General features: G+C 41.1%; 1 protein-coding gene across 2 annotated transcripts in view; it reads right to left on the bottom strand.

Annotated features, from left to right (window-relative positions):
- EIF2B4 (eukaryotic translation initiation factor 2B subunit delta) overlaps window positions 1-23,739 on the bottom strand; it is a gene marked incomplete at its 5' end in the record, with an annotated part of 164,327 nt that overhangs the window by 13,755 nt on the left and 126,833 nt on the right. For both annotated transcript variants that reach the window (XM_053709460.1, XM_053709459.1), the window contains 1 exon segment: window positions 21,720-21,822. In XM_053709460.1, coding sequence (XP_053565435.1) covers window positions 21,720-21,822 — 103 coding nt within the window.

Consider the following 23,739-nt stretch of genomic DNA (forward strand, 5'->3'; position numbering starts at 1 on the left):
TCGTTCTTGAAGGCCCATGTGGAAGCCACAGCCCTAGTGGAGTGAGCTGTGATTCTTTCAGGAGGCTGCCGTCCGGCAGTCTCATAAGCCAATCAGATAATGCTTTTAAGCCAAAAGGAAAGAGAGGTAGCAGTCGCTTTTTGACCTCTCCTTTTACCAGAATAAACAACAAACAAGGAAGATGTTAGTCTGAAATCTTTAGTAGCCTCTAAATAGAACTTTAGAGCACGGACAACGTCCAAATTGTGTAACAAACGTTCCTTCTTTGAAACTGGATTCGGACACAAAGAAGGTACAACTATCTCCTGGTTAATATTTTTGTTAGAAACAACTTTCGGAAGAAAACCAGGCTTAGTACGCAAAACCACCTTATCTGCATGGAACACCAGATAGGGCGGAGAACACTGCAGAGCAGATAACTCTGAAACTCTTCTAGCAGAAGAAATAGCAACCAAAAACTAAACTTTCCAAGATAGTAATATCTATGGAATGTAAAGGTTCAAACGGAACCCCTTGAAGAACTGAAAGAACTAGATTTAGACTCCAGGGAGGAGTCAAAGGTCTGTAAACAGGCTTGATCCTAACCAGAGCCTGAACAAATGCTTGAACATCTGGCACAGCTGCCAGTCTTTTGTGTAGTAAGACAGATAAAGCAGAGATCTGTCCCTTTAGGGAACTTGCAGATAATCCTTTCTCCAAACCTTCTTGTAGAAAGGATAGAATCTTAGGAATTTTTATCTTGTTCCATGGGAATCCTTTGGATTCACACCAACAGATATATTTTTTCCATATTTTCTAGCCTGAATCAGAGTATCTATTACAGAATCTGAAAACCCACGCTTTGATAAAATTAAGCGTTCAATCTCCAAGCCGTCAGTTGGAGGGAAACCAGATTCGGATGTTCGAATGGACCCTGAACAAGAAGGTCCTGTCTCAAAGGTAGCTTCCATGGTGGAGCCGATGACATATTCACCAGGTCTGCATACCAAGTCCTGCGTGGCCACGCAGGAGCTATCAAGATCACCGAGGCCCTCTCCTGATTGATCCTGGCTACCAGCCTGGGAATGAGAGGAAACAGTGGGAATACATAAGCTAGGTTGAAGGTCCAAGGTGCTACTAGTGCATCTACTAGGGTCGCCTTGGGATCCCTGGATCTGGACCCGTAGCAAGGAACCTTGAAGTTCTGACGAGACGTCATCAGATCCATGTCTGGAATGCCCCATAATTGAGTTATTTGGGCAAAGATTTCCGGATGGAGTTCCCACTCCCCCGGATGGAATGTCTGACGACTCAGAAAATCCGCTTCCCAATTTTCCACTCCTGGGATGTGGATCGCAGACAAGTGGCAGGAGTGATCCTCCGCCCATTGAATTATTTTGGTCACTTCTTTCATCGCCAGGGAACTCCTTGTTCCCCCCTGATGATTGATATATGCAACGGTCGTCATGTTGTCTGATTGGAACCTTATGAATTTGGCCTTTGCTAGTTGAGGCCAAGCTCTGAGAGCATTGAATATCGCTCTCAGTTCCAGAATGTTTATCGGGAGAAGAGACTCTTCCCGAGACCATAGACCCTGAGCTTTCAGGGATTCCCAGACCACGCCCCAGCCCACTTGACTGGCGTCGGTCGTGACAATGACCCACTCTGGTCTGCGGAAGCTCATTCCCTGGGATAGATTGTCCAGGGTCAGCCACCAACGGAGTGAATCTCTGGTCTTTTGATCTACTTGAATCATCGGAGACAAGTCTGTATAATCCCCATTCCACTGTTTGAGCATGCACAGTTGTAATGGTCTTAGATGAATTTGTGCAAAAGGAACTATGTCCATTGTTGCAAACATCAATCCTATTACTTCCATGCACTGCGCTATGGAAGGACGAGGAACAGAATGAAGTACTTGACAAGAGCTTAGAAGTTTTGATTTTCTGACCTCTGTCAGAAAAATCCTCATTTCTAAGGAATCTATTATTGTTCCCAAGAAGGGAACTCTTGTCGACGGGGACAGAGACCTTTTTTCTTTGTTCACCTTCCATCCGTGAGATCTGAGAAAGGCTAGGACGATGTCCGTATGAGCCTTTGCTTTTGACAGGGACGACGCTTGAATTAGGATGTCGTCCAAGTAAGGTACTACTGCAATGCCCCTTGGTCTTAGAACCGCTAGAAGGGACCCTAGTACCTTTGTGAAAATCCTTGGAGCAGTGGCTAATCCGAATGGAAGTGCCACAAACTGGTAATGCTTGTCCAGAAAAGCGAACCTTAGGAACTGATGATGTTCCTTGTGGATAGGAATATGTAGGTATGCATCCTTTAAATCCACGGTAGTCATAAATTGACTTTCCTGGATGGTGGGTAGGATCGTTCAAATAGTTTCCATTTTGAACGATGGTACCCTGAGAAATTTGTTTAGGATCTTCAAATCCAAAATTGGTCTGAATGTTCCCTCTTTTTTGGGAACTATGAACAGATTGGAATAAAATCCCATTCCTTGTTCTCTTATTGGAACTGGATGCATCACTCCCATCTTTAACAGGTCTTCTACACAATGTAAGAATGCCTGTCTCTTTATTTGGTTTGAGGATAAGTGAAACCTGTGGAACCTCCCCCTTGGGGGTAGTTCCTTGAATTCCAGGAGATAACCTTGAGAAACTATTTCTAGCGCCCAAGGATCCTGAACATCTCTTGCACAAGCCTGAGCAAAGAGAGAGAGTCTGCCCCCCACTAGATCCGGTCCCGGATCGGGGGCTATCCCTTCATGCTGTTTTGGTAGCAGTGGTAGGCTTCTTGGCCTGCTTACCCTTGTTCCAGCCTTGCATTGGTTTCCAGGCTGGTTTGGGTTGTGAGGCATTACCCTCTTGCTTAGAGGATGCAGAATTAAGAGGCTGGTCCGTTTCTGCGAAAGGGACGAAAATTAGGCTTATTTTTAGCCTTAAAAGACCTATCCTGTGGGAGGGCGTGGCCCTTTCCCCCAGTGATGTCTGAAATAATCTCTTTCAATTCTGGTCCAAATAATGTTTTACCTTTGAAAGGGATGTTAAGCAATTTTGTCTTGGAAGACACATCCGCTGACCAAGACTTTAGCCAAAGCGCTCTGCGCGCCACGATAGCAAACCCTGAATTTTTCGCCGCTAATCTAGCTAATTGCAAAGCGGCATCTAAAACAAAAGAGTTAGCCAATTTAAGTGCGTGAGCTCTGTCCATAACCTCCTCATATGGAGTTTCTCTACTGAGCGACTTTTCTAGTTCCTCGAACCAGAAACACGCTGCCGTAGTGACAGGAACAATGCATGAAATTGGTTGTAGAAGGTAACCTTGCTGTACAAAAATCTTTTTAAGAAAACCTTCTAATTTTTTATCCATAGGATCTTTAAAAGCACAACTATCTTCGATAGGAATAGTAGTGCGTTTGTTTAGAGTAGAAACTGCCCCCTCGACCTTGGGGACTGTCTGTCATAAGTCCTTTCTGGGGTCGACTATAGGAAATAATTTCTTAAATATAGGGGGGGGGGGGGAACAAAAGGTATGCCGGGCTTTTCCCACTCTTTATTTACTATGTCCGCCACCCGCTTGGGTATAGGAAAAGCGTCGGGGGGCACCGGAACCTCTAGGAACTTGTCCATCTTACATAATTTCTCTGGAATGACCAAATTGTCACAATCATGCAGAGTAGATAACACCTCCTTAAGCAGTGCGCGGAGATGTTCTAATTTAAATTTAAATGTCACAACATCAGGTTCAGCTTGATGAGAAATTTTTCCTGAATCTGAGATTTCTCTATCAGACAAAACCTCCCTCATGGCCCCTTCAGATTGGTGTGAGGGTATGTCAGAACAATTATCATCAGCGCCCTCTTGCTCTTCAGTGTTTAAAACAGAGCAATCGCGCTTTCTCTGATAAGTAGGCATTTTGGATAAAAGATTTGCTATGGAGTTATCCATTACAGCCGTTAATTGTTGCATGGTAATAAGTATTGGCGCACTAGATGTACTAGGGGCCTCCTGTATGGGCAAAACTGGTGTAGACACAGTAGGGGATGATGTAGTATCATGTTTACTCCCCTCATTTGAGGAATCATCTTGGGCAATATCATTATCTGTGGCATTACTGTCCTTACTTTGTTTGGACGCTATGGCACAATTATCACATAAATTTAAATGGGGAGACACATTGGCTTTCATACATATAGAACATAGCTTATCTGAAGGTACAGACATGTTAAACAGGCTTAAACTTGTCAACAAAGCACAAAAACAGAATTTATGCTTACCTGATAAATTACTTTCTCCAACGGTGTGTCCGGTCCACGGCGTCATCCTTACTTGTGGGATATTCTCCTCCCCAACAGGAAATGGCAAAGAGCCCAGCAAAGCTGGCCATATAGTCCCTCCTAGGCTCCGCCTACCCCAGTCATTCGACCGACGGAAAGGAGGAAATATATATAGGAGAAACCATATGGTAACGTGGTGACTGTAGTTAGAGAAAATAATTAATCAGACCTGATTAAAAAACCAGGGCGGGCCGTGGACCGGACACACCGTTGGAGAAAGTAATTTATCAGGTAAGCATAAATTCTGTTTTCTCCAACATAGGTGTGTCCGGTCCACGGCGTCATCCTTACTTGTGGGAACCAATACCAAAGCTTTAGGACACGGATGAAGGGAGGGAGCAAATCAGGTCACCCAAACGGAAGGCACCACGGCTTGCAAAACCTTTCTCCCAAAAAAAGCCTCAGAAGAAGCAAAAGTATATAATTTAAAAAATTTGGTCAACAGGAACCTCATTCTTGAAGGCCCATGTGGAAGCCACAGCCCTAGTGGAGTGAGCTGTGATACTTTCAGGAGGCTGCCGTCCGGCCGTCTCAAAAGCCAATCTGATGATGCTTTTAAACCAAAAGGAAAGAGAGGTAGAAGTTGCTTTTTTACCTCTCCTTTAACCAGAATAAACAACAAACAAAGAAGATGTTTGTCTAAAATCTTCAGTAGCCTCTAAATAGAATTTTAGAGCACGGACAACGTCCAAATTGTGTAACAAACGTTCCTTCTATGAAACTGGATTCGGACACAAAGAAGGTACAACTATCTCCTGGTTAATATTTTTGTTGGAAACAACCTTCGGAAGAAAACCAGGCTCAGTACGTAAAACCACCTTATCTGCATGGACCAGATAGGGCGGAGAACACTGCAGAGCAGATAACTCAGAAACTCTTCTAGCAGAAGAAATTGCAACCTAAAACAAAACTTTCCAAGATAATAACTTAATATCTACGGAATGTAAGGGTTCAAACGGAACCCCTTGAAGAACTGAAAGAACTAGATTAAGACTCCAGGGAAGAGTCAAAGGTCTGTAAACAGGCTTGATTCTAACCAGAGCCTGAACAAACGCTTAAACGTCTGGCACAGCTGCCAGCCTTTTGTGAAGTAAAACAGATAAAGCAGAGATCTGCCCCTTTAGAGAACTCGCAGAAAATCCTTTCTCCAAACCTTCTTGTAGAAAGGAAAGAATCTTAGGAATTTTTATCTTGTTCCATGGGAATCCTTTAGATTCACACCAACAGATATATTTTTTCCATATATTATGGTAAATTTTTCTAGTTACAGGCTTTCTAGCCTGAATAAGAGTATCTATTACAGAATCTGAAAACCCACGCTTTGATAAAATCAAGCGTTCAAACTCCAAGCAGTCAGTTGGAGGAAAACCAGATTCGGATGTTCGAATGGACCCTGAATAAGAAGGTCCTGTCTCAAAGGTAGCTTCCATGGTGGAGCCGATGACACATTCACCAGGTCTGCATACCAAGTCCTGCGTGGCCACACAGGAACTATCAAGATCACCGAAGCCCTCTCCAGATTGATCCTGGCTACCAGCCTGGGAATGAGAGGAAACGGTGGGAATACATAAGCTAGGTTGAAGATCCAAGGTGCTACTATTGTATCCAATAGAGTCGCCTTGGGATCCCTGGATTTGGACCCGTAACAAGGGACCATGAAGTTCTGACGAGAGACCATCAGAACCATGTCTGGAATGCCCCATAATTGAGTTATTTGGGCAAAGATTTCCAGATGGAGTTCCCACTCCCCCGGATGCTCCTCCATCGCCAGGGAACTCCTTGTTACCCCCTGATGGTTGATATATGTAACAGTCGTCATGATGTCTGATTGAAACCTTATGAATTTGGCCTTTGCTAGTCGAGGCCAAGCCTTGAGAACATTGAATATCGCTCTCAGTTCCATTATGTTTATCGGGAGAAGAGAGTCTTCCCGAAACCATAGACCCTGAGCTTTCAGGGGTTCCCAGACCGCGCCCCAACCCACCAGACTGGCGTCGGTCGTGACAATGACCTACTCTGGTCTGCGGAAGCTCATTCCCTGTGACAGGTTGTCCAGGGTCAGCCACCAACGGAGTGAATCTCTGGTTATTTGATCTACTTGTATCGTCGGAGACAAGTCTGTATAATCCCCATTCCACTGTCTGAGCATGCACAGGTGTAATGGTCTTAGATGAATTCGTGCAAAAGGAACTATGTCCATTGCCGCAACCATCAAACCTATTACTTCCATGCACTGCGCTATGGAAGGAAGAAGAACAGAATGAAGTACCTGACAAGAGCTTAGAAGTTTTGATTTTCTGGCCTCTGTCAGAAAAACCTTCATTTCTAAGGAAACTATTATTGTTCCCAAGAAGGGAACTCTTGTTGACGGGGACAGAGAACTTTTTTCTATGTTCACTTTCCACCTGTGAGATCTGAGAAAGGCTAGGACAATGTCCGTATGAGCCCTTGCTTTTGACAGAGACGACACTTGAATCAGGATGTCGTCCAAGTAAGGTACTACTGAAATGCCCCTTGATCTTAGCACCGCTAGAAGGGACCCTAGTACCCTTGTGAAAATCCTTGGAGCAGTGGCTAATCCGAATGGAAGTGCCACAAACTGGTAATGCTTGTCCAGAAAGGCGAACCTTAGGAACCGAAAATGTTCCTTGTGGATAGGAATACGTAGGTACGCATCCTTTAAGTCCACCGTGGTCATGAATTGACCTTCCTGGATGGTAGGAAGGATCGTTCGAATGGTTTCCATTTTGAACGATGAAACCCTTAGAAACTTGTTTAGAATCTTGAGATCTAAAATAGGTCTGAATGTTCCCTCTTCTTTGGGAATTATGAACAGGTTGGAGTAAAAACCCATCCCTTGTTCTCCTAATGGAACAGGATGAATCACTCCCATGCTTAACAGGTCTTCTACACAGTGTAAGAATGCCTGTTCGAAGATAATTGAGACCCGTGGAACCTTCCCCTTGGGGGTAGTTCCCTGAATTCCAGGAGATAACCTTGAGAAACTATTTCTAGCGCCCAAGGATCCTGAACATCTCTTGCCCCAGCCTGAGCAAAGAGAGAAAATCTGCCCCCCACCAGATCCTTCCCAGATCGGGGGCCAACACTTCATGCTGTTTTGGTAGCAGTGGCAGGTGACTTGGCCTGCTTACCCTTGTTCCAGCCTTGCATCGGCCTCCAGGCTGGCTTGGTTTGAGAAGTATTACCCTCTTGCTTAGAGGGTGTAGAATTTGAGGCTGGTCCGTTTCTGCGAAAGGGACGAAAATTTGGCTTATTTTTAGTCTTAAAAGACCTATCCAGAGGAAGGGCGTGGCCCTTTCCCCCAGTGATGTCTGAAATAATCTCTTTCAAGTCAGGGCCAAACAGTGTTTTACCCTTGAAAGGGATGTTAAGCAAAAGCGCTCTGCGCGCCACGATAGCAAACCCTGAATTATTCGCCGCTAATCTAGCTAATTGCAAAGCGGCATCTAAAATAAAAGAGTTAGCCAATTTAAGAGCTTGAACTCTGTCCAAAACCTCCTCGTACGAAGATTCTTTATTGAGCGACTTTTCTAGTTCTTCGAACCAGAAACACGCAGCTGTAGTGACAGGAACAATGCATGAAATTGGTTGTAGAAGGTAACCTTGCTGAACAAACATCTTTTTAAGCAAACCCTCTAACCTTTAATCCATAGGATCTTGAAAGCACAACTATCTTCTATAGGAATAGAAGTGCGTTTGTTTAGAGTAGAAACCGCCCCCCTCGACCTTGGGGACTGTATGCTATAAGTCCTTTCTGGGGTCGACTATAGGAAATAATTTCTTAAATATAGGGGGAGGACAAAAGGTATGCCGGGCCTTTCCCACTCCTTATTTACTATGTCCGCCACCCGCTTGGGTATAGGAAAAACATCGGGGGGCACCGGAACCTCTAGGAACTTGTCCATCTTACCTAATTTCTCTGGAATGACCAAATTGTCACAATCATCCAGAGTAGATAATACCTCCTTAAGTAGTGCGTGGAGATGTTGTAATTTAAATTTAAAAGTTACAATATCAGGTTCTGCTTGTTGAGAAATTTTCCCTGAATCTGAAATTTCTCCCTCAGACAAAACCTCCCTCCTGGCCCCTTCAGATAGGTGTGAGGGTATGTCAGAACAGATATCATCAGCGTCCTTTTGCTCTTCAGTGTTTAAAACAGAGCAATCACGCTTTCTCTGATAAGTAGGCATTTTGGAAAAAATGCATGCAATAGAATTATCCATTACAGCCATTAATTGTTGTAAGGTAATAAGTATTGGCGCACTAGATGTACTAGGGGCCTCTTGTGTGGGCAAAACTGGTGTAGACACAGAAGGGGATGATGCAGTACCATGCTTACTCCCCTCATTAGAGGAATCATCTTGGGCAATATCCTATCTATGGCATTATTATCCCTACTTTGTTTGGACTTTATGACCCAAATATATCACATATATTTAAATGGGGAGACACATTGGCTTTCATACATATAGAACATCGTTATCTGATGGTTCAGACATGTTAAACAGGCTTAAACTTGTCAACAAAGCACAAAAAACGTTTTACAATAAAACCGTTTCTGTCCCTTTAAATTTTAAACTGAACACACTTTATTACTGAATATGTGAAAAAGTATGAAGGAATTGTTCAAAATTCACCAAAATTTCACCACAGTAACTTAAAGCCTTAAAAATATTGCACACCAAATTTGAAAGCTTTAACCCTCAAAATAACGGAACCGGAGCCGTTTTTACATTTAACCCCTATACAGTCCCAGGTATCTGCTTTGCTGAGACCCAACCAAGCCCAGAGGGGAATACGATACCAAATGATGCCTTCTATAAGCTTTTTCAGTGGTTCTTAGCTCCTCACACATGCATCTGCATGCCATGCTTTCCAAAAACAACTGCGCATTAGAGGCGCGAAAATGAGGCTCTGTCTATGACTAGAAAAGGCCCCCAGTGAAAAAGGTGTCCAATACAGTGCCTGCCGTTTTTATTAAAACAATCCCCAAGATTTAACAACTATTAAAAGTAATAATCTGCCAAATATACTTAGTAAAGTAATCGTTTTAGCCCAGAAAAATGTCTACCAGTTTTTTAAGCCCTAATGAAGCCCTTTATTCTTTTACTTAAACTAAGAAAATGGCTTACCGGTTCCCATAGGGAAAATGACAGCTTCCAGCATTACCGAGTCTTGTTAGAAATGTGTCATACCTCAAGCAGCAAAGTCTGCCCACTGTTTCCCCCAACTAAAGTTACTTCATCTCAACAGTCCTGTGTGGAAACAGCTATCGATTTTAGTAACGGTTGCTAAAATCATTTTCCTCTTACAAACAGAAATCTTCATCTCTTTTCTGTTTCAGAGTAAATAGTACATACCAGCACTATTTTAAAATAACAAACTCTTGATTGAAGAACAAAAACTACATTTAAACACCAAAAAACTCTAAGCCATCTCCGTGGAGATGTTGCCTGTGCAACGGCAAAGAGAATGACTGGGGTAGGCGGAGCCTAGGAGGGACTATATGGCCAGCTTTGCTGGGCTCTTTGCCATTTCCTGTTGGGCAGGAGAATATCCCACAAGTAAGGATGACGCCGTGGACCGGACACACCTATGTTGGAGAAAAACGTTTTAAAATAAAACCGTTACTGTCTCTTTAAATTTCAAACTGAAAACACTTTATTACTGAATATGTGAAAAAGTATGAAGGAATTGTTCAAAAATTACCAAAATTTCACCAAAGTGTCTTAAAGCATTAAAAGTATTGCACACCAATACTTTTAAAACACCAGCTTTAACCCTTAAAATAACGGAACCGGAGCCGTTTTTAAATTTAACCCCTATACAGTCCCAGCTATAGTCTTTGCTGAGACCCAACCAAGCCCAGAGGGGAATACGATACCAAATGACGCCTTCTAGAAGCTTTTTTAGTGATTCTTAGATCCTCACACATGCATCTGCATGCCCTGCTCTCCAAAAACAACTGTGCAGTAATGGCGCGAAAATGAGGCTCAGTCTATAACTAGAAAGGCCCCCAGACTAAAAAAGGTGTCCAACACAGTGCCTGCCGTTTTTTAAACGTTCCCCAAGATTATAAATGCCAATTGTTAGCTAGAATCTGAATAATATGCCCCAATAAAGCAATCGATTTAGCCCATAAAAATGTCTACCAGTTTTTTTAGCCCTTTTTAAGCCCTTTATTCTTTTATGTTTAACTAAGAAAATGGCTTACCGGTCCCCATGAGGGGAAATGACAGCCTTCCAGCATTACTCAGTCTTGTTAGAAATATGGCTAGTCATACCTTAAGCAGAAAAGTCTGCTAACTGTTTCCCCCAACTGAAGTTACTTCATCTCAACAGTCCTATGTGGAAACAGCAATCGATTTTAGTTACTGTCTGCTAAAATCATCTTCCTCTTACAAACAGAAATCTTCATCCTTTTCTGTTTCAGAGTAAATAGTACATACCAGCACTATTTTAAAATAACAAACACTTGATAGAAGAATAAAAACTACATTAAAACACCAAAAAACTCTTAACCATCTCCGTGGAGATGTTGCCTGTGCAACGGCAAAGAGAATGACTGGGGTGGGCGGAGCCTAGGAGGGACTATATGGCCAGCTTTGCTGGGACTCTTTGCCATTTCCTGTTGGGGAAGAGAATATCCCACAAGTAAGGATGACGCCGTGGACCGGACACACCAATGTTGGAGAAATCCTGTGTCACACCACCATCCGAAAATTTTTACAAAATCACACATTGTAGCCCAATACAGGATATATATATACAGTATATATATATATATATATATATTTAAATATATAAATATATATATTTATATATATATATACACACACACTGTACTGTGCTGTCATGCCATGCCTCCTACAAACTATACATGACATATTGACATTCATTCACAAACACCCCCGCACTGTTGTCAGTCTGCCACGGCACACTGGTTGAAAAACACTGCTCTATGGGAATAGTAGCTCTCTTGGCTAAGGTGGAAACGGCCCCTTCCACCTTAGGAACTGTTTGCCAAGCCTCCTTGAAAGAGTCAGCTATGGGAAACATCTTCTTAAAATAGGAGAGAGAGAAAAGTGTATGCCTGGTCTCTCCCACTCCTTAGTAATAATCTCTGAAGCTCGCTTTGGGACTGGAAATACGTCTGAGTAAGAAGGAACCTTGACCGTGTCACAGTTGTCCAAAGTAACCAAAACCTCCCTAAGCAACAGGCGGAGGTGTTCTAGTTTAAACCTAAAAGTTACAAGCTCCGAATCCGTCAGAGGCAATAAACTTTCTGAATCTGAGATTTCACCCTCAGATGCTACAGCAGTACTCTCCTCTTCGTGTCCTTGGGAGGGTACCTCCGAAATGGCAACAATTGCATCAGAACTTACTGAATGTCTGGTTTTTCTCGTACGTTTGCCCTGCAACATTGGGAAAGCAGACAATGCATCAGAAATTGTAAAAGACATGAGGGAAGCTATGTCTTTTAAGGTAACTCCAGCGGGAGCTAGAGCAAAAGTGCAGGGCACTGCTTGTGTGGGCTGTAAAATTTTGGACGCTTGAGGAGAAAGCTGCGGCATACATTGAACCTCCTCATTAGACTCCTGGACAACATCCGCTTTAGAAAAAGTTGGCTCAGAAAAAATCTTTTCCCTATAATTTCTGTCCCTATAATGAGGGACAGAAAGGGATTGGTGGTTCCACATTAGCTTCAAAACACAAGGAACAAGCCACATTTTCTAAGGCCCCTTGGTCCATACTTATTCACAATTGGCCCAATTCAATATAAAAAAATTTAACCTTTGTTGAATTTTTTTTTAAATAAAAAGACGTTTCTGTCTCTTTAAATTAAAAATGTTAACTTTTTTTACTGTACAATTTTGCAATTTTCAACCTACCAAATGGGTACAAAAAACGCACCTCTGCACCGTAGCTACCGTGCTGAGGTGCTCCTACCTGACAGACAACCGGATGTTCTCCGCTATTGGTACACCGTCTATCTGCCTAGCGCTTCAGGAGAAATTCTCAATTCGGTGCTAGAAACGCATGCTCTGCACGGACCATGCGTTTCTATTCAGCACCTAACAAAGTGAGGTACAAATGTGTCCCCGACCGAGGCGCAAGTGAATTGGCACGAACTCGGCAAGACCTGCCCATCGTGGGCGTAACAAGAAGCTCCGTTCCTGATGTACATTTAAGTTCATTATGTACATCGTTTAGAAAATAAAGTGTAACCACCAGAGCCATAAAGAATTTTTCAGCCCCAGTGCCTGCAATGTACTGCTGCCCCAATTTCTCTCCAGACTAGAAGAGTTTATAGTGTCCCAACATAAGTGCCTCTTCTTTCCCTGTGCATTTTGTGTCAATAACGGTGTGCATACTTCTTTTCTGAGTCCCCCCCCAGAAAAAAAGTAGAACTTACCTTTTATTTCTGCCTGACAGCAAGGCAGCTCACAGGCTTAAGAGGTCCTCTCCCTCCCATTGACTTGTGGAGGAAAAAACATGCTGAGTAATCTTTACCTCAGACTAAAGAATATAGGGCAGCAAGAATACATGGGAGGCACAGTGAGAATTATGTCCCACAAGTTCCCATTGCTCTAAAGCCACCAATGCTCTACTGAAGAGACTGATATGGCTGCTGGGGAGGAGACTGACCTGTCTCCAAATAAGCCTTGTGAATCAGAAGTTTCAACCAAGAGGCTAAAGCAACAGCAGAGGCTTTCTGGCCCTTCCCAGAAATATAAAAAAGAACAAACAGACTGGAAGTCTTTCTGAAATCCATAGTGGCATAAACAGAATATTTCAATGCCCTGGCAACATCCAAACAATGCAAGGATCTTTCCAAAGCATTCTTAGGATGGGACACAAAGAAGGAAAACAATCTCCCTGTTAATGTTGTTAGATGAAACAACCTTAGGCAATAAATTAAAAACGGTCCTCAAAACGGCCTTACCCTGATAAAAAATCAGATAAGGAGAATCACAAGAACAGATAGAAGCTCTTCTAGCAGAAGAAATAGCCAAAAGAAATTACACTTTCCAAGAAAAAGACTAAAAAGAAGACTCAAAAGAAGGAACTTGCAAAACTCAATACCAGGTGAAATAGGCTTAATAACAGGTTTGATACGAACCAAAGCCTGAACAAAACAATGAACATCAGGAAGACTAGCAATCTCCCTGTGAAACAATACAGAAAGGGCAAAATCTGACCCTTCAAAGAACTGGCAGAAAAAACATAATTGACGTGAGAATTTACCTGATAAATTCATTTCTTTCATATTGGCATGAGTCCATGAGCTAGTGACGTATGGGATATACATTCCTACCAGGAGAGGCAAAGTTTCCCAAACCTCAAAATGCCTATAAATACACCCCCCACCACACCCACAATTTAGTTTAACGAATAGCCAAGAAGTGGGGTGATAAGAAGGAGCGAAAGCATCAACAAGTAATTGGAATAATTGTGCTTTATACAAAAAAATCATAACCACCACAAAAAGGGTGGGCCTCATGGACTCTTGCCAATATGAAAGAAATGAATTTATCAGGTAAGTTCTTACATAAATTATGTTTTCTTTCATGTAATTGGCAAGAGTCCATGAGCTAGTGACGTATGGGATAGCAGATACCCAAGAAGTGGAACTCCACGCAAGAGTCACTAGAGAGGGAGGGATAAAAATAAAGACAGCCAATTCCGCTGAAAAAAGAATCCACAACCCAAATCAAAAGTTTTAATCTTTATAATGAAAAAAACTGAAATTATAAGCAGAAGAATCAAACTGAAACAGCTGCCTGAAGAACTTTTCTACCAAAAACTGCTTCTGAAGAAGAGAAAACATCAAAATGGTAGAATTTAGTAAAAGTATGCAAAGAAGACCAAGTTGCTGCTTTGCAAATCTGATCAACAGAAGCTTCATTCTTAAAAGCCCAGGAAGTAGAAACTGACCTAGTATAATGAGCTGCAATCTTCTGAGGCTGGGATTTACCCGACTCCAAATAAGCATGATGAATCAAAAGCTTTAACCAAGACGCCAAAGAAATGGCAGAAGCCTTCTGACCTTTCCTAGAACCAGAAAAGATAACAAATAGACTAGAAGTCTTTCTGAAATCTTTAGTAGCTTCAACATAATATTTCAAAGCTCTTACCACATCCAAAGAATGTAAAGATCTTTCCAAAGAATTTTTAGGATTAGGACACAAAGAAGGGACAACAATTTCCCTACTAATGTTGTTAGAATTCACAACTTTAGGTAAAAATTTAAATGAAGTCCGCAAAACCGCCTTATCCTGATGAAAAATCAGAAAAGGGGACTCACAAGAAAGAGCAGCCAATTCAGAAACTCTTCTAGCAGAAGAGATGGCCAAAAGAAACAATACTTTCCAAGAAAGTAATTTAATGTCCAGAGAATGCATAGGCTCAAACGGAGGAGCCTGTAAAGCCCTCAAAACCAAATTAAGGCTCCAAGGAGGAGAAATAGGCTTAATGACAGGCTTGATATGAACCAAAGCCTGTACAAAACAATGAATATCAGGAAGATTAGCAATTTTTCTGTGAAACAGAACAGAAAGAGCAGATATTTGTCCTTTCAAGGAACTTGCAGACAAACCCTTATCCAAACCATCCTGAAGAAACTGTAAAATTCTAGGAATTCTAAAAGAATGCCAACAGAATTTATGAGAACACCACCATGAAATGTAAGTCTTCCAAACTCGTTAATAAATCTTTCTAGACACAGATTTGCGAGCCTGCAACATAGTATTGATCACTGAGTCAGAGAGACCTCTATGACTAAGCACTAGGCGTTCAATCTCCATACCTTCAAATTTAATGATTTGAGATCCCGATGGAAAATTGGACCTTGAGATTGAAGGTCTGGCCTTAACGGAAGTGGCCAAGGTTGGCAACTGGACATCCGAACAAGATCCGCATACCAAAACCTGTGTGGCCATGCTGGAGCCACAAGCAGTACAAATGAACGTTCCATTATGATTTTGGAAATCACTCTTGGAAGAAGAACTAGAGGCGGAAAGATATAAGCAGGTTGATAATTCCAAGGAAGTGACAACGCATCCACTGCTTCCACCTGAGGATCCTTGGACCTGGACAGATACCTGGGAAGTTTCCTGTTTAGATGAGAAGCCATCAGATCTATTTCTGGAAGCCCCCACATCTGAACAATCTGAAGAAAGACATCTGGGTGAAGAGACCATTATCCCGGATGTAAAGTCTGGCGACTGAGATAATCCGCTTCCCAATTGTATATACCTGGGATATGGACCACAGAGATTAGACAGGAGCTGGATTCCGCCCATGCAAGTATCCGAGATACTTCTTTCATAGCTTGAGGACTGTGAGTCCCACCTTGATGATTGACATACGCCACGGTTGTGACATTGTCTGTCTGAAAACAAATAAACGGTTCTCTCTTCAAAAGAGGCCAAAACTGAAGAGCTCTGAGAATCGCACGGAGTTCTAAAATATTGATTGGTAATCTTGCCTCTTGAGATTTCCAAACCCCCTGCGCTGTCAGAGATCCCCAGACAGCTCCGCAACCTGAAAGACTTGCATCTGTTGTAATCACAGTCCAGGTTGGACAAACAAAAGAGGCTTACTGAACCAAACGATGGTGATCTAACCACCAAGTCAGAGATCGTCGAATATTGGGATTTAAGGATATTAATTGTGATATCTTTGAATAATCCCTGCACCATTGGCTCAGCATACAAAGCTGAAGAGGTCTCATGTGAAAACGAGCAAAGGGGATCGCGTCCGATGCTGCAGTCATGAGACCTAAAACCTCCATGCACATAGCTACTGAAGGGAATGACAGACTGAAGGTTCCGACAAGCTGAAACCAATTTCAGACGTCTCTTGTCTGTTAGAGACAAAGTCATGGATACTGAATCTATTTGGAATCCTAAAAAGGTTACCCTTGTCTGAGGAATCAAGGAACTTTTTCGTAAATTGATCCTCCAACCATGTCTTTGAAGAAACAACACTAGTTGATTCATTTGAGATTCTGCAGAATGTAAAGACTGAGCAAGTACCAAGATATCGTCCAAATAAGGAAACACCGCAATACCCTGCTCTCTGATTAGAGAGAGTAGGGCACCGAGAACCTTTGAAAAGATCATTGGAGCTGTTGCTAGGCCAAAAGGAAGAGCAACAAATAGGTAATGCTTGTCTAGAAAAGAGAATCTCAGGAACTGATAGTGATCTGGATGAATCGGAATATGAAGATTTGCCTCCTGTAAGTCTACTGTGGACATATAATGCCCTTGCTGAAAAGGCAGAATAGTCCTTATAGTCACCATTTTGAATGTTGGTATTCTTACATAACGATTCAAAATTTTTAGATCCAGAACTGGTCTGAAAGAATTCTCTTTCTTTGGAACAATGAACAGATTTGAATAAAACCCCAGACCCCGTTCCAGATATGGAACTGGCACAATTACCCCGGATAACTCCAGGTCTGAAACACACTTCAGGAAAGCCTGAGCCTTTACTAGAATGCGTGAGAGAAAGAAACTCCTCACAGGCGGTCTCATGATCCTCATCAGAGATAGATAAATAAGAATGCTGTCGGTCATTTAAAAATTCATCGAATTTATAAGAAGTTTTAAAAGACCTTTAACGTTTATTAGAAGGTGGTATAACAGACAGTGCCTTCTAAATAGAATTAGAAACAAATTCTCTCACATTAACAGGAATATCCTGAACATTAGATGTTGAAGGAACAACAACAGGTAATGGATTACTACTAATGGAAATATTGTCTGCTTTTGAAAGTTTATCATGACAACTAACACAAACTACAGCCGGAGGAACAGTTACCACTAGTTTACAACAAATGCACTTAGCTTTGGTAGAACCGACATCAGGCAGCAGCATTCCAGAAGTAGATTCTGAGACAGGGTCAGATTGAGACATCTTGCAATATGTAATAGAAAAAACAACATATACAGCAAAATTATCAATTTCCTTATATGACAGTTTCAGGAATGGGAAAAAATGCAAACGGAATAAGCCTCTGGAAACCAGAAGCAAAAAGAAATGACTTAAATAATGTCAAAAATCTGGCGCCAATAATGTCGCCCACAATTGACAAAATATTTCTTGGCGTCAAAAACGTCTGCAACAAACACGAGCGTCATAGATGATGCAACTACGTGAAAACTCTCGGCGCCAACTAAGACGCCGGAAATGACGTCATTACGTCAACAAACGTGATTCTTGCGCCAAAAAAGTATTGTGCCAAAAATGACGCAATAAATTATATAAAAAAAAAAGCCAGGAAAAACCATGCTTTATATACCAGTAAATCTTCCAAACCTTGTGATAAATCTTCCTAGACATAGGCTTGCGAGCCTGTATAAGAGTTTCAACAACAGAATCTGAGAAACCTCTATGTTTTAGAACTAGATGTTCAATTTCCATTCCATCAAGTTGATACTTTATATCTGGATGGAAGAAAGGACCTTGAGACAGGTCTGGCCGAAAAGGCCAAGGAGGACAACTGGACATCTGTACTAGATTTGCTTACCAAATCGCAAAGTACCTGGGAAGTTTGCTGTTTAAACAAGAGGCCATCAGATCTATCTCTGGTAGACCCCAAATGTCTGCTATATGGCTGAATACACCCTGATGAAGAGTCCACTTCCCTGGATGAAAAGTATGATGACTGAGAAAGTCTGCTTGCCAATTGATCACTCCTGGAATTTGAACAGCAGAGACTAGACAAGAGTTGGTCTCTGCCAAGAAAGAATCTTAGATACTTATTTCATAGCCAGGGAACTGTGAGTTTCCCCCTGATGATGGACATAAGCTACTGCTGTAACATTGTCTGTTGAGAAAGGAATATTTTCTCCGCTTCCAGTCAGAGGCCAAAACTTGAATGGCACTGAAAATAGCACAAAGTTCTAGAACATTGATAGGAAGCCTGGTCTCCCGAGGACTCCAAACTCTCTGTGCTGTCAGAGACCCCCAAACTGCTTCCCAACCTGAAAGACTTGCATCTGTGGTGATCACAGACCAAGTAGAACGAGCACACCAAAGCCCCCCTGAATAATGGATTAATGAACTGATTATTCAGCCACTAATCCAGAGACTGACTTGTACTGAAATCTAGAAATATCATTTGAGATATCTGAGAATAATCCCTGCACCATTGGCACAGCACACAAAGCTAAAGAGGTCTCATGTGAAACTGAGCAAAATAAATTGCGTCTGAGGCTGCAATTATAAGACCTAAAACTAACATACACTGAGCCACTGTAGGGAAAGAGAGAGAATGAAGCTGATATCAATTTCAATCTTCTGAGATCTGTTAGAGAAAGTGTCATGGACACTGAATCTATCTGGAAACCAAGAAAAGAAATCCTTGTCTGAGGAACCAAAGAACTCTTTAGCAAATTTATCTTTCAACCATGATTTTGAAGAAACAACAACAGTTGTTTGGTATGAGATTATGTTAAAAGAAAAGATGGAGCTTAAACAAAGATATGGAAATACTGCAATACCCTGAGTTCTGATTACAGACAGAAGGGCACCCAGTACCTTGGTGAATATTCTAGGAGCTGTAGCTAGACTAAATGGAAAAGCAACAAACTGATAATGTTGATCCAGAAAAGCAAACCTCAGAATCTGATGATGTTCTGGGTGAATAGGAATATGAAGGTAAGCATCCTTTAAATCTATTGCGGACATAATTTAAACTTGCTACACAAAAGGTAAAATAGTCCTGATAGTTTCCATTCTGAAAGACGGAATCCTTACAAATTTGTTTAGAGTCTTTAGATCTAAAACTGGTCTGAAAGTGCCTTCCTTCTTTGGAACAATGGAAAGATTTGAATAAAATCCCATCTCCTTTTCCAGTAAAGGAACTGGCACAATCTCTCCCTTTCTTTCTCGATCTGAGACAGATTGAAGAAAAGTCTGAGCTTTTACAGGATTCCTTGGAACTTTGGATAGAAGAAACCTTCCTCTGAAGGGCCTTGATCTGAATCCTATCCGGTAATCCTGAGAAACAATATTCTGAACCCAAGGATCTAGGACAGACTGAAACCAAGCTTCTTAAAGTTTTAATCTGCCCCATAACATAACATCTGGAATGGGGGCCACACCTTCATGGAGACTTGGAAACTGGAGTAGATTTCTTACCCTGCTTAGACTTGTTCCAGTTGACAGTAGGTCTCAAGACTGCACTTGAATTACCTTGCTTCTGAGAGGAGTCAGATGTCTGTTCCCTGTTCCGGTGAGACGGTAATGTGCCGACGTGCGCAAACCTGATCGCAAAAAAAAAATAAGGGCCAATAGAAAAAAAAATGGTGTGCTAATCCGACAAGCGTATATTTGCAGCTACAGTCCGGCATGCGAAAACTAAATTGTGTCAAAAAAATTAAATGTGTGAAAAAACTAGGGTTATAGCAAACATCTGTGCAATGGTCATACATATATACATACACTTTTAAAGCAATATGAGTGTCTTGACATATATAAAAAAAATATACTTGCCCAAGGACACTCGTCCACTATCACAGTAGTTGACGGCCAAACCAGTACTTAAACATATCAGCAGAGGTAATAGAGATAGGAGTATATCGTAGATCTGTAAATATAGGCAGAAGATGAATCCCTGTGACCGAATTTAGAGAGGGCCTGTGAAGGATTTCCCATGAGGCGAAACCATAGAATCATAGACCATACTCCAGGTACGTCCCTCCGACCAACGCTGTACTCTGAGGTGAACCGGGCCTCCATAGACAGAATACCCCTCTATACAAAGAACACTGAACATTAGGGCTGCACGATTAATCGCATATGCGATTTAAAACCGCAAGGAGTCACAATTTTTTCCTACATAAAAAATTCCTTTAGAAGTGGCTGTAATGCATTAATTTATTTGTGATTTCTTGCAAACCAGCTCCATCTAGTGGTTGATTTTAGCACACATTTGTAAAATGGCTCTTTTACTTTCACTTTCTGTTCTGAGAAGCAGCCGATCAATCTAGAAATCTAAAAGCAGAGCCCATGCAGGAATGAAGAGGAGGGAAAGCCACTTACTTATATTTCCCCCTAGGGACGTCTGCAGTCTGAAACTTAGGGTATGTAAACATTGTGGAACCTCCCACACAATCTCCTGCACTCTGAGAAACGGCTCAAATACATAGCAGATGCACTTAACCCCATGGCTTCCAAAAAGGCTAAAACTGCAGTCCCCTCTGCTATTAGCTGCTGGGTTAACTTAACTGCATCTACAATGTATTTTATATCAGCAAGGCACAGCATTTCTGAAAAGAGCGGCCCCCCACCCCTACTGCTATATGCCTGTAATGGATTCCTGGACAGGAGCAGGGCTCATTTTCAGTCAAATTAAAATGTTTAAAACAGAAGAAAAAAATAATAATATATATTTATATATATATATATAATTCCAAAAGTAGACAATGGCAACAGCACTTTTCTTTAAAACGCTTCTTTATTTAAGCAACATTAGGATAAAAACATAGCGACGTTCCTCATGAGGAAGGGCCCAAGAGGCTCAAAACGTCGCTATGTTTTTATCCTAATGTTGCTTAAATAAAGAAGTGTTTTAAAGAAAAGTGCTGTTGCCATTGTCTACTTTTGGAATTATGTATGGGAGTATGGCAGGCCTCCCAGGCAAACATGCACTGCAAAGGTAAACCTACTATAAGCTATACCCAGTGAAGGGTTACCTAAGAAAGTGCTGGACTTACTGCTCTATTTGGTTACATATATATATATATATATATATATATATATATATGTGTGTGTGTGTGTGTATGTGGCTTACACTGCTTCATTTGTTAATCACACCACTGTCCAAGAAAACATGAGAATGTTGTGTGTCATAAGACCTAATACCTGGCTAGTGGCTACTATTTAATCACATCACAGGCAGCAAATTTTATTTTAACTATTTTGTGGTTTGTATTTTATGCTCCAAGAGTGTATTGGACATTGAGAAACATGTACATTAAGATTCTGTAGTGTTAAATAAACTTTATAATGCAAAATGAAGGTGTTATAGTCATTTATAAGAATATCGCGATTAAATCGCAATTGCAATTTTTTTTTTGGCCATATCTCCCAGCCCTACTGCACATCTTCAATCTTCAACCGCCTCCAGCTGAGGCAAAGTAAAGACTGAGGTATATGTGATGTGGGAGGGTTTATATAGAGCTCTTGGGGTTTGGGAATCTTTGCCTCCTCCTAGTGGTAGAGAAGTAATTCACATGAGTAAGGGATTGTGGACTCTCACTACCTGTACGAAAGAGACAATTTGTGCTCTCAGTCACCTTTACCAGAACACACAAGCTTCTCTTACTGATGTTATACAGAACATATGGTCCCTTCTCACCTCCTCTTCTCCTTTGTTGCTGCCGATATTGGATATCTCCTTCTTAATGTATTTGATGGCGTTTCCCATACTGGCAGAGAGCGGTCGGCACTGATTGAGGAAACTGCGGAAGAATAGCATACATCTGAGTGACTAACACTGTACGCTGTTATTACAAAGACACACACTGTACACTAGTGACAATTATACTATAAGCAGCAACAGTACACATCACACTTTATGTAAATACAGAGGCACTTACATTGCAGGCTGTATCAAAAAGAGAGACCTACCATACTTTGTTGAAGAGCATACCTAGATATTCTCAAGAGCGCACACATGTATTGAGCACAATATGACAGCAGTTTTCCATCAATGTTTTTGACTTTTAAACACTAGGAGCCTCGTGCTCTCTGGGATTGTGAGAGTCTTTAAGAAATCATGCCAGTTCCATGAAGCCCTGGCCCTAATTCTATAAACGCAATCTTTACCTTGAGAACGCTGCGTCTCGTGAAGGGATGCTCCCTGCTTTTGAGTATGTGAAGATGAGCTCACAAAATAAATAATCATTTAAAAATCATAGAAACTGAATAAATGAAAAAATGTATTAAATCACAGTAAAAACCGTAACAGAATTGTTCTTGTACTTAATGGAAACATTTAAATTCTTACTGGAGTAACATCAGAAAGAAAAACTATTTAAAGGGGCAGTAAACGCCTTATAATTACAGGACATTTGCTATAGTATAACTTATCAGCCAAGTCTAAACCAACAGCCTTTTTACTGCAGTTATTTTTAACAGCCAAAGTCCACCCCACCATTTGCCTTATATGGAGGAGCCAATCTGGGCTTTAGGCAGCAGACAACAAGGCTAATCACAGTCATAATGTTAGCATACAGCAAATTGTAATGCAGTTATCTCAACAAAGCCACTTATGGACATACATGTAGCAGAGTTAGCCTTGATAAGTTTACAGGTGCATTTCAAATTCTGAGCATGACAAACGTCTTACTTTTAGAGCTAAATTACATCAAAGGGGGGCAAAATAAATAATTAAAATATATTACAAAGTTATTTCATTATGAATAACAACATTTTATATAAAAATCTCAAGGTGTTTACCGTTCCTTTATGGAGAACTGTAGGCCTCAATAAACCTACATTGCACATGTAAAAAACGCTGTCAAATACAACTTTCGATACGTATTATTTTCCTTAAAGGGACAGTCAAGTCCAAAAAAACCTTTCATGATTCAAATATGGCATGTAATTTTAAACAACTTTCCAATTTACTTTTATTACCAATTTTGCTTTGTTCTCTTGGTATTCTTAGTTGAAAGCTAAACCTAGGAGGTTCATATGCTAATTTCTTAGACCTTGAAGGTTGCCTCTAATCTAAATGCATTTTGATAGTTTTTCACCACTAGAGGGCATTAGTTCACGTGTTTCATATAGATAACATTGTGCTCATGCACGTAAATTTACCATGGAGACAGCTCTGATTGGCTAAACTGCAAGTCTGTCAAAAGAACTGAAATAAGGAGGCAGTCTGCTGAGGCTTAGATACAAGGTAATTACATTGGTAAAATGTGTATAATTATTACTGTGTTAGTTATGCAAAACTGGGGAATTGGTAATTAAGGTATTATCTATCTTTTAAAACAACAAATATTCTGGTGTAGACTGTCCCTTTAATGTAAAATGAGTTTTCTGCCTCAGCTGCTGGGTTGAACAAGAGACTTTCATGGGCGTAGCTCAGTGCTGTTTTAGGTTTTGTGCTAACCACCCCCCCCCCCCAATATTTTTTGATCAGGGTGTAACTTTCAAGTAAATGGTCACAATGGCTTTCAAAACACTTGCATACATTCAGGTGGGTTGCATAAATACATGTACACAGTATATATGTGAGCAGTAATAATATTTATATATACAGTAAATAAATAAATATATATATATATAAACCGATACGAGATGTTATCTGTCTTGATGAAGGCTTTTGCGAAAGCCGAAACGTTGACTATGAACAATTGTTGAAATTA

This window comes from Bombina bombina, chromosome 4, assembly GCF_027579735.1.
Source record: "Bombina bombina isolate aBomBom1 chromosome 4, aBomBom1.pri, whole genome shotgun sequence".
NCBI lineage: Eukaryota > Metazoa > Chordata > Amphibia > Anura > Bombinatoridae > Bombina > Bombina bombina.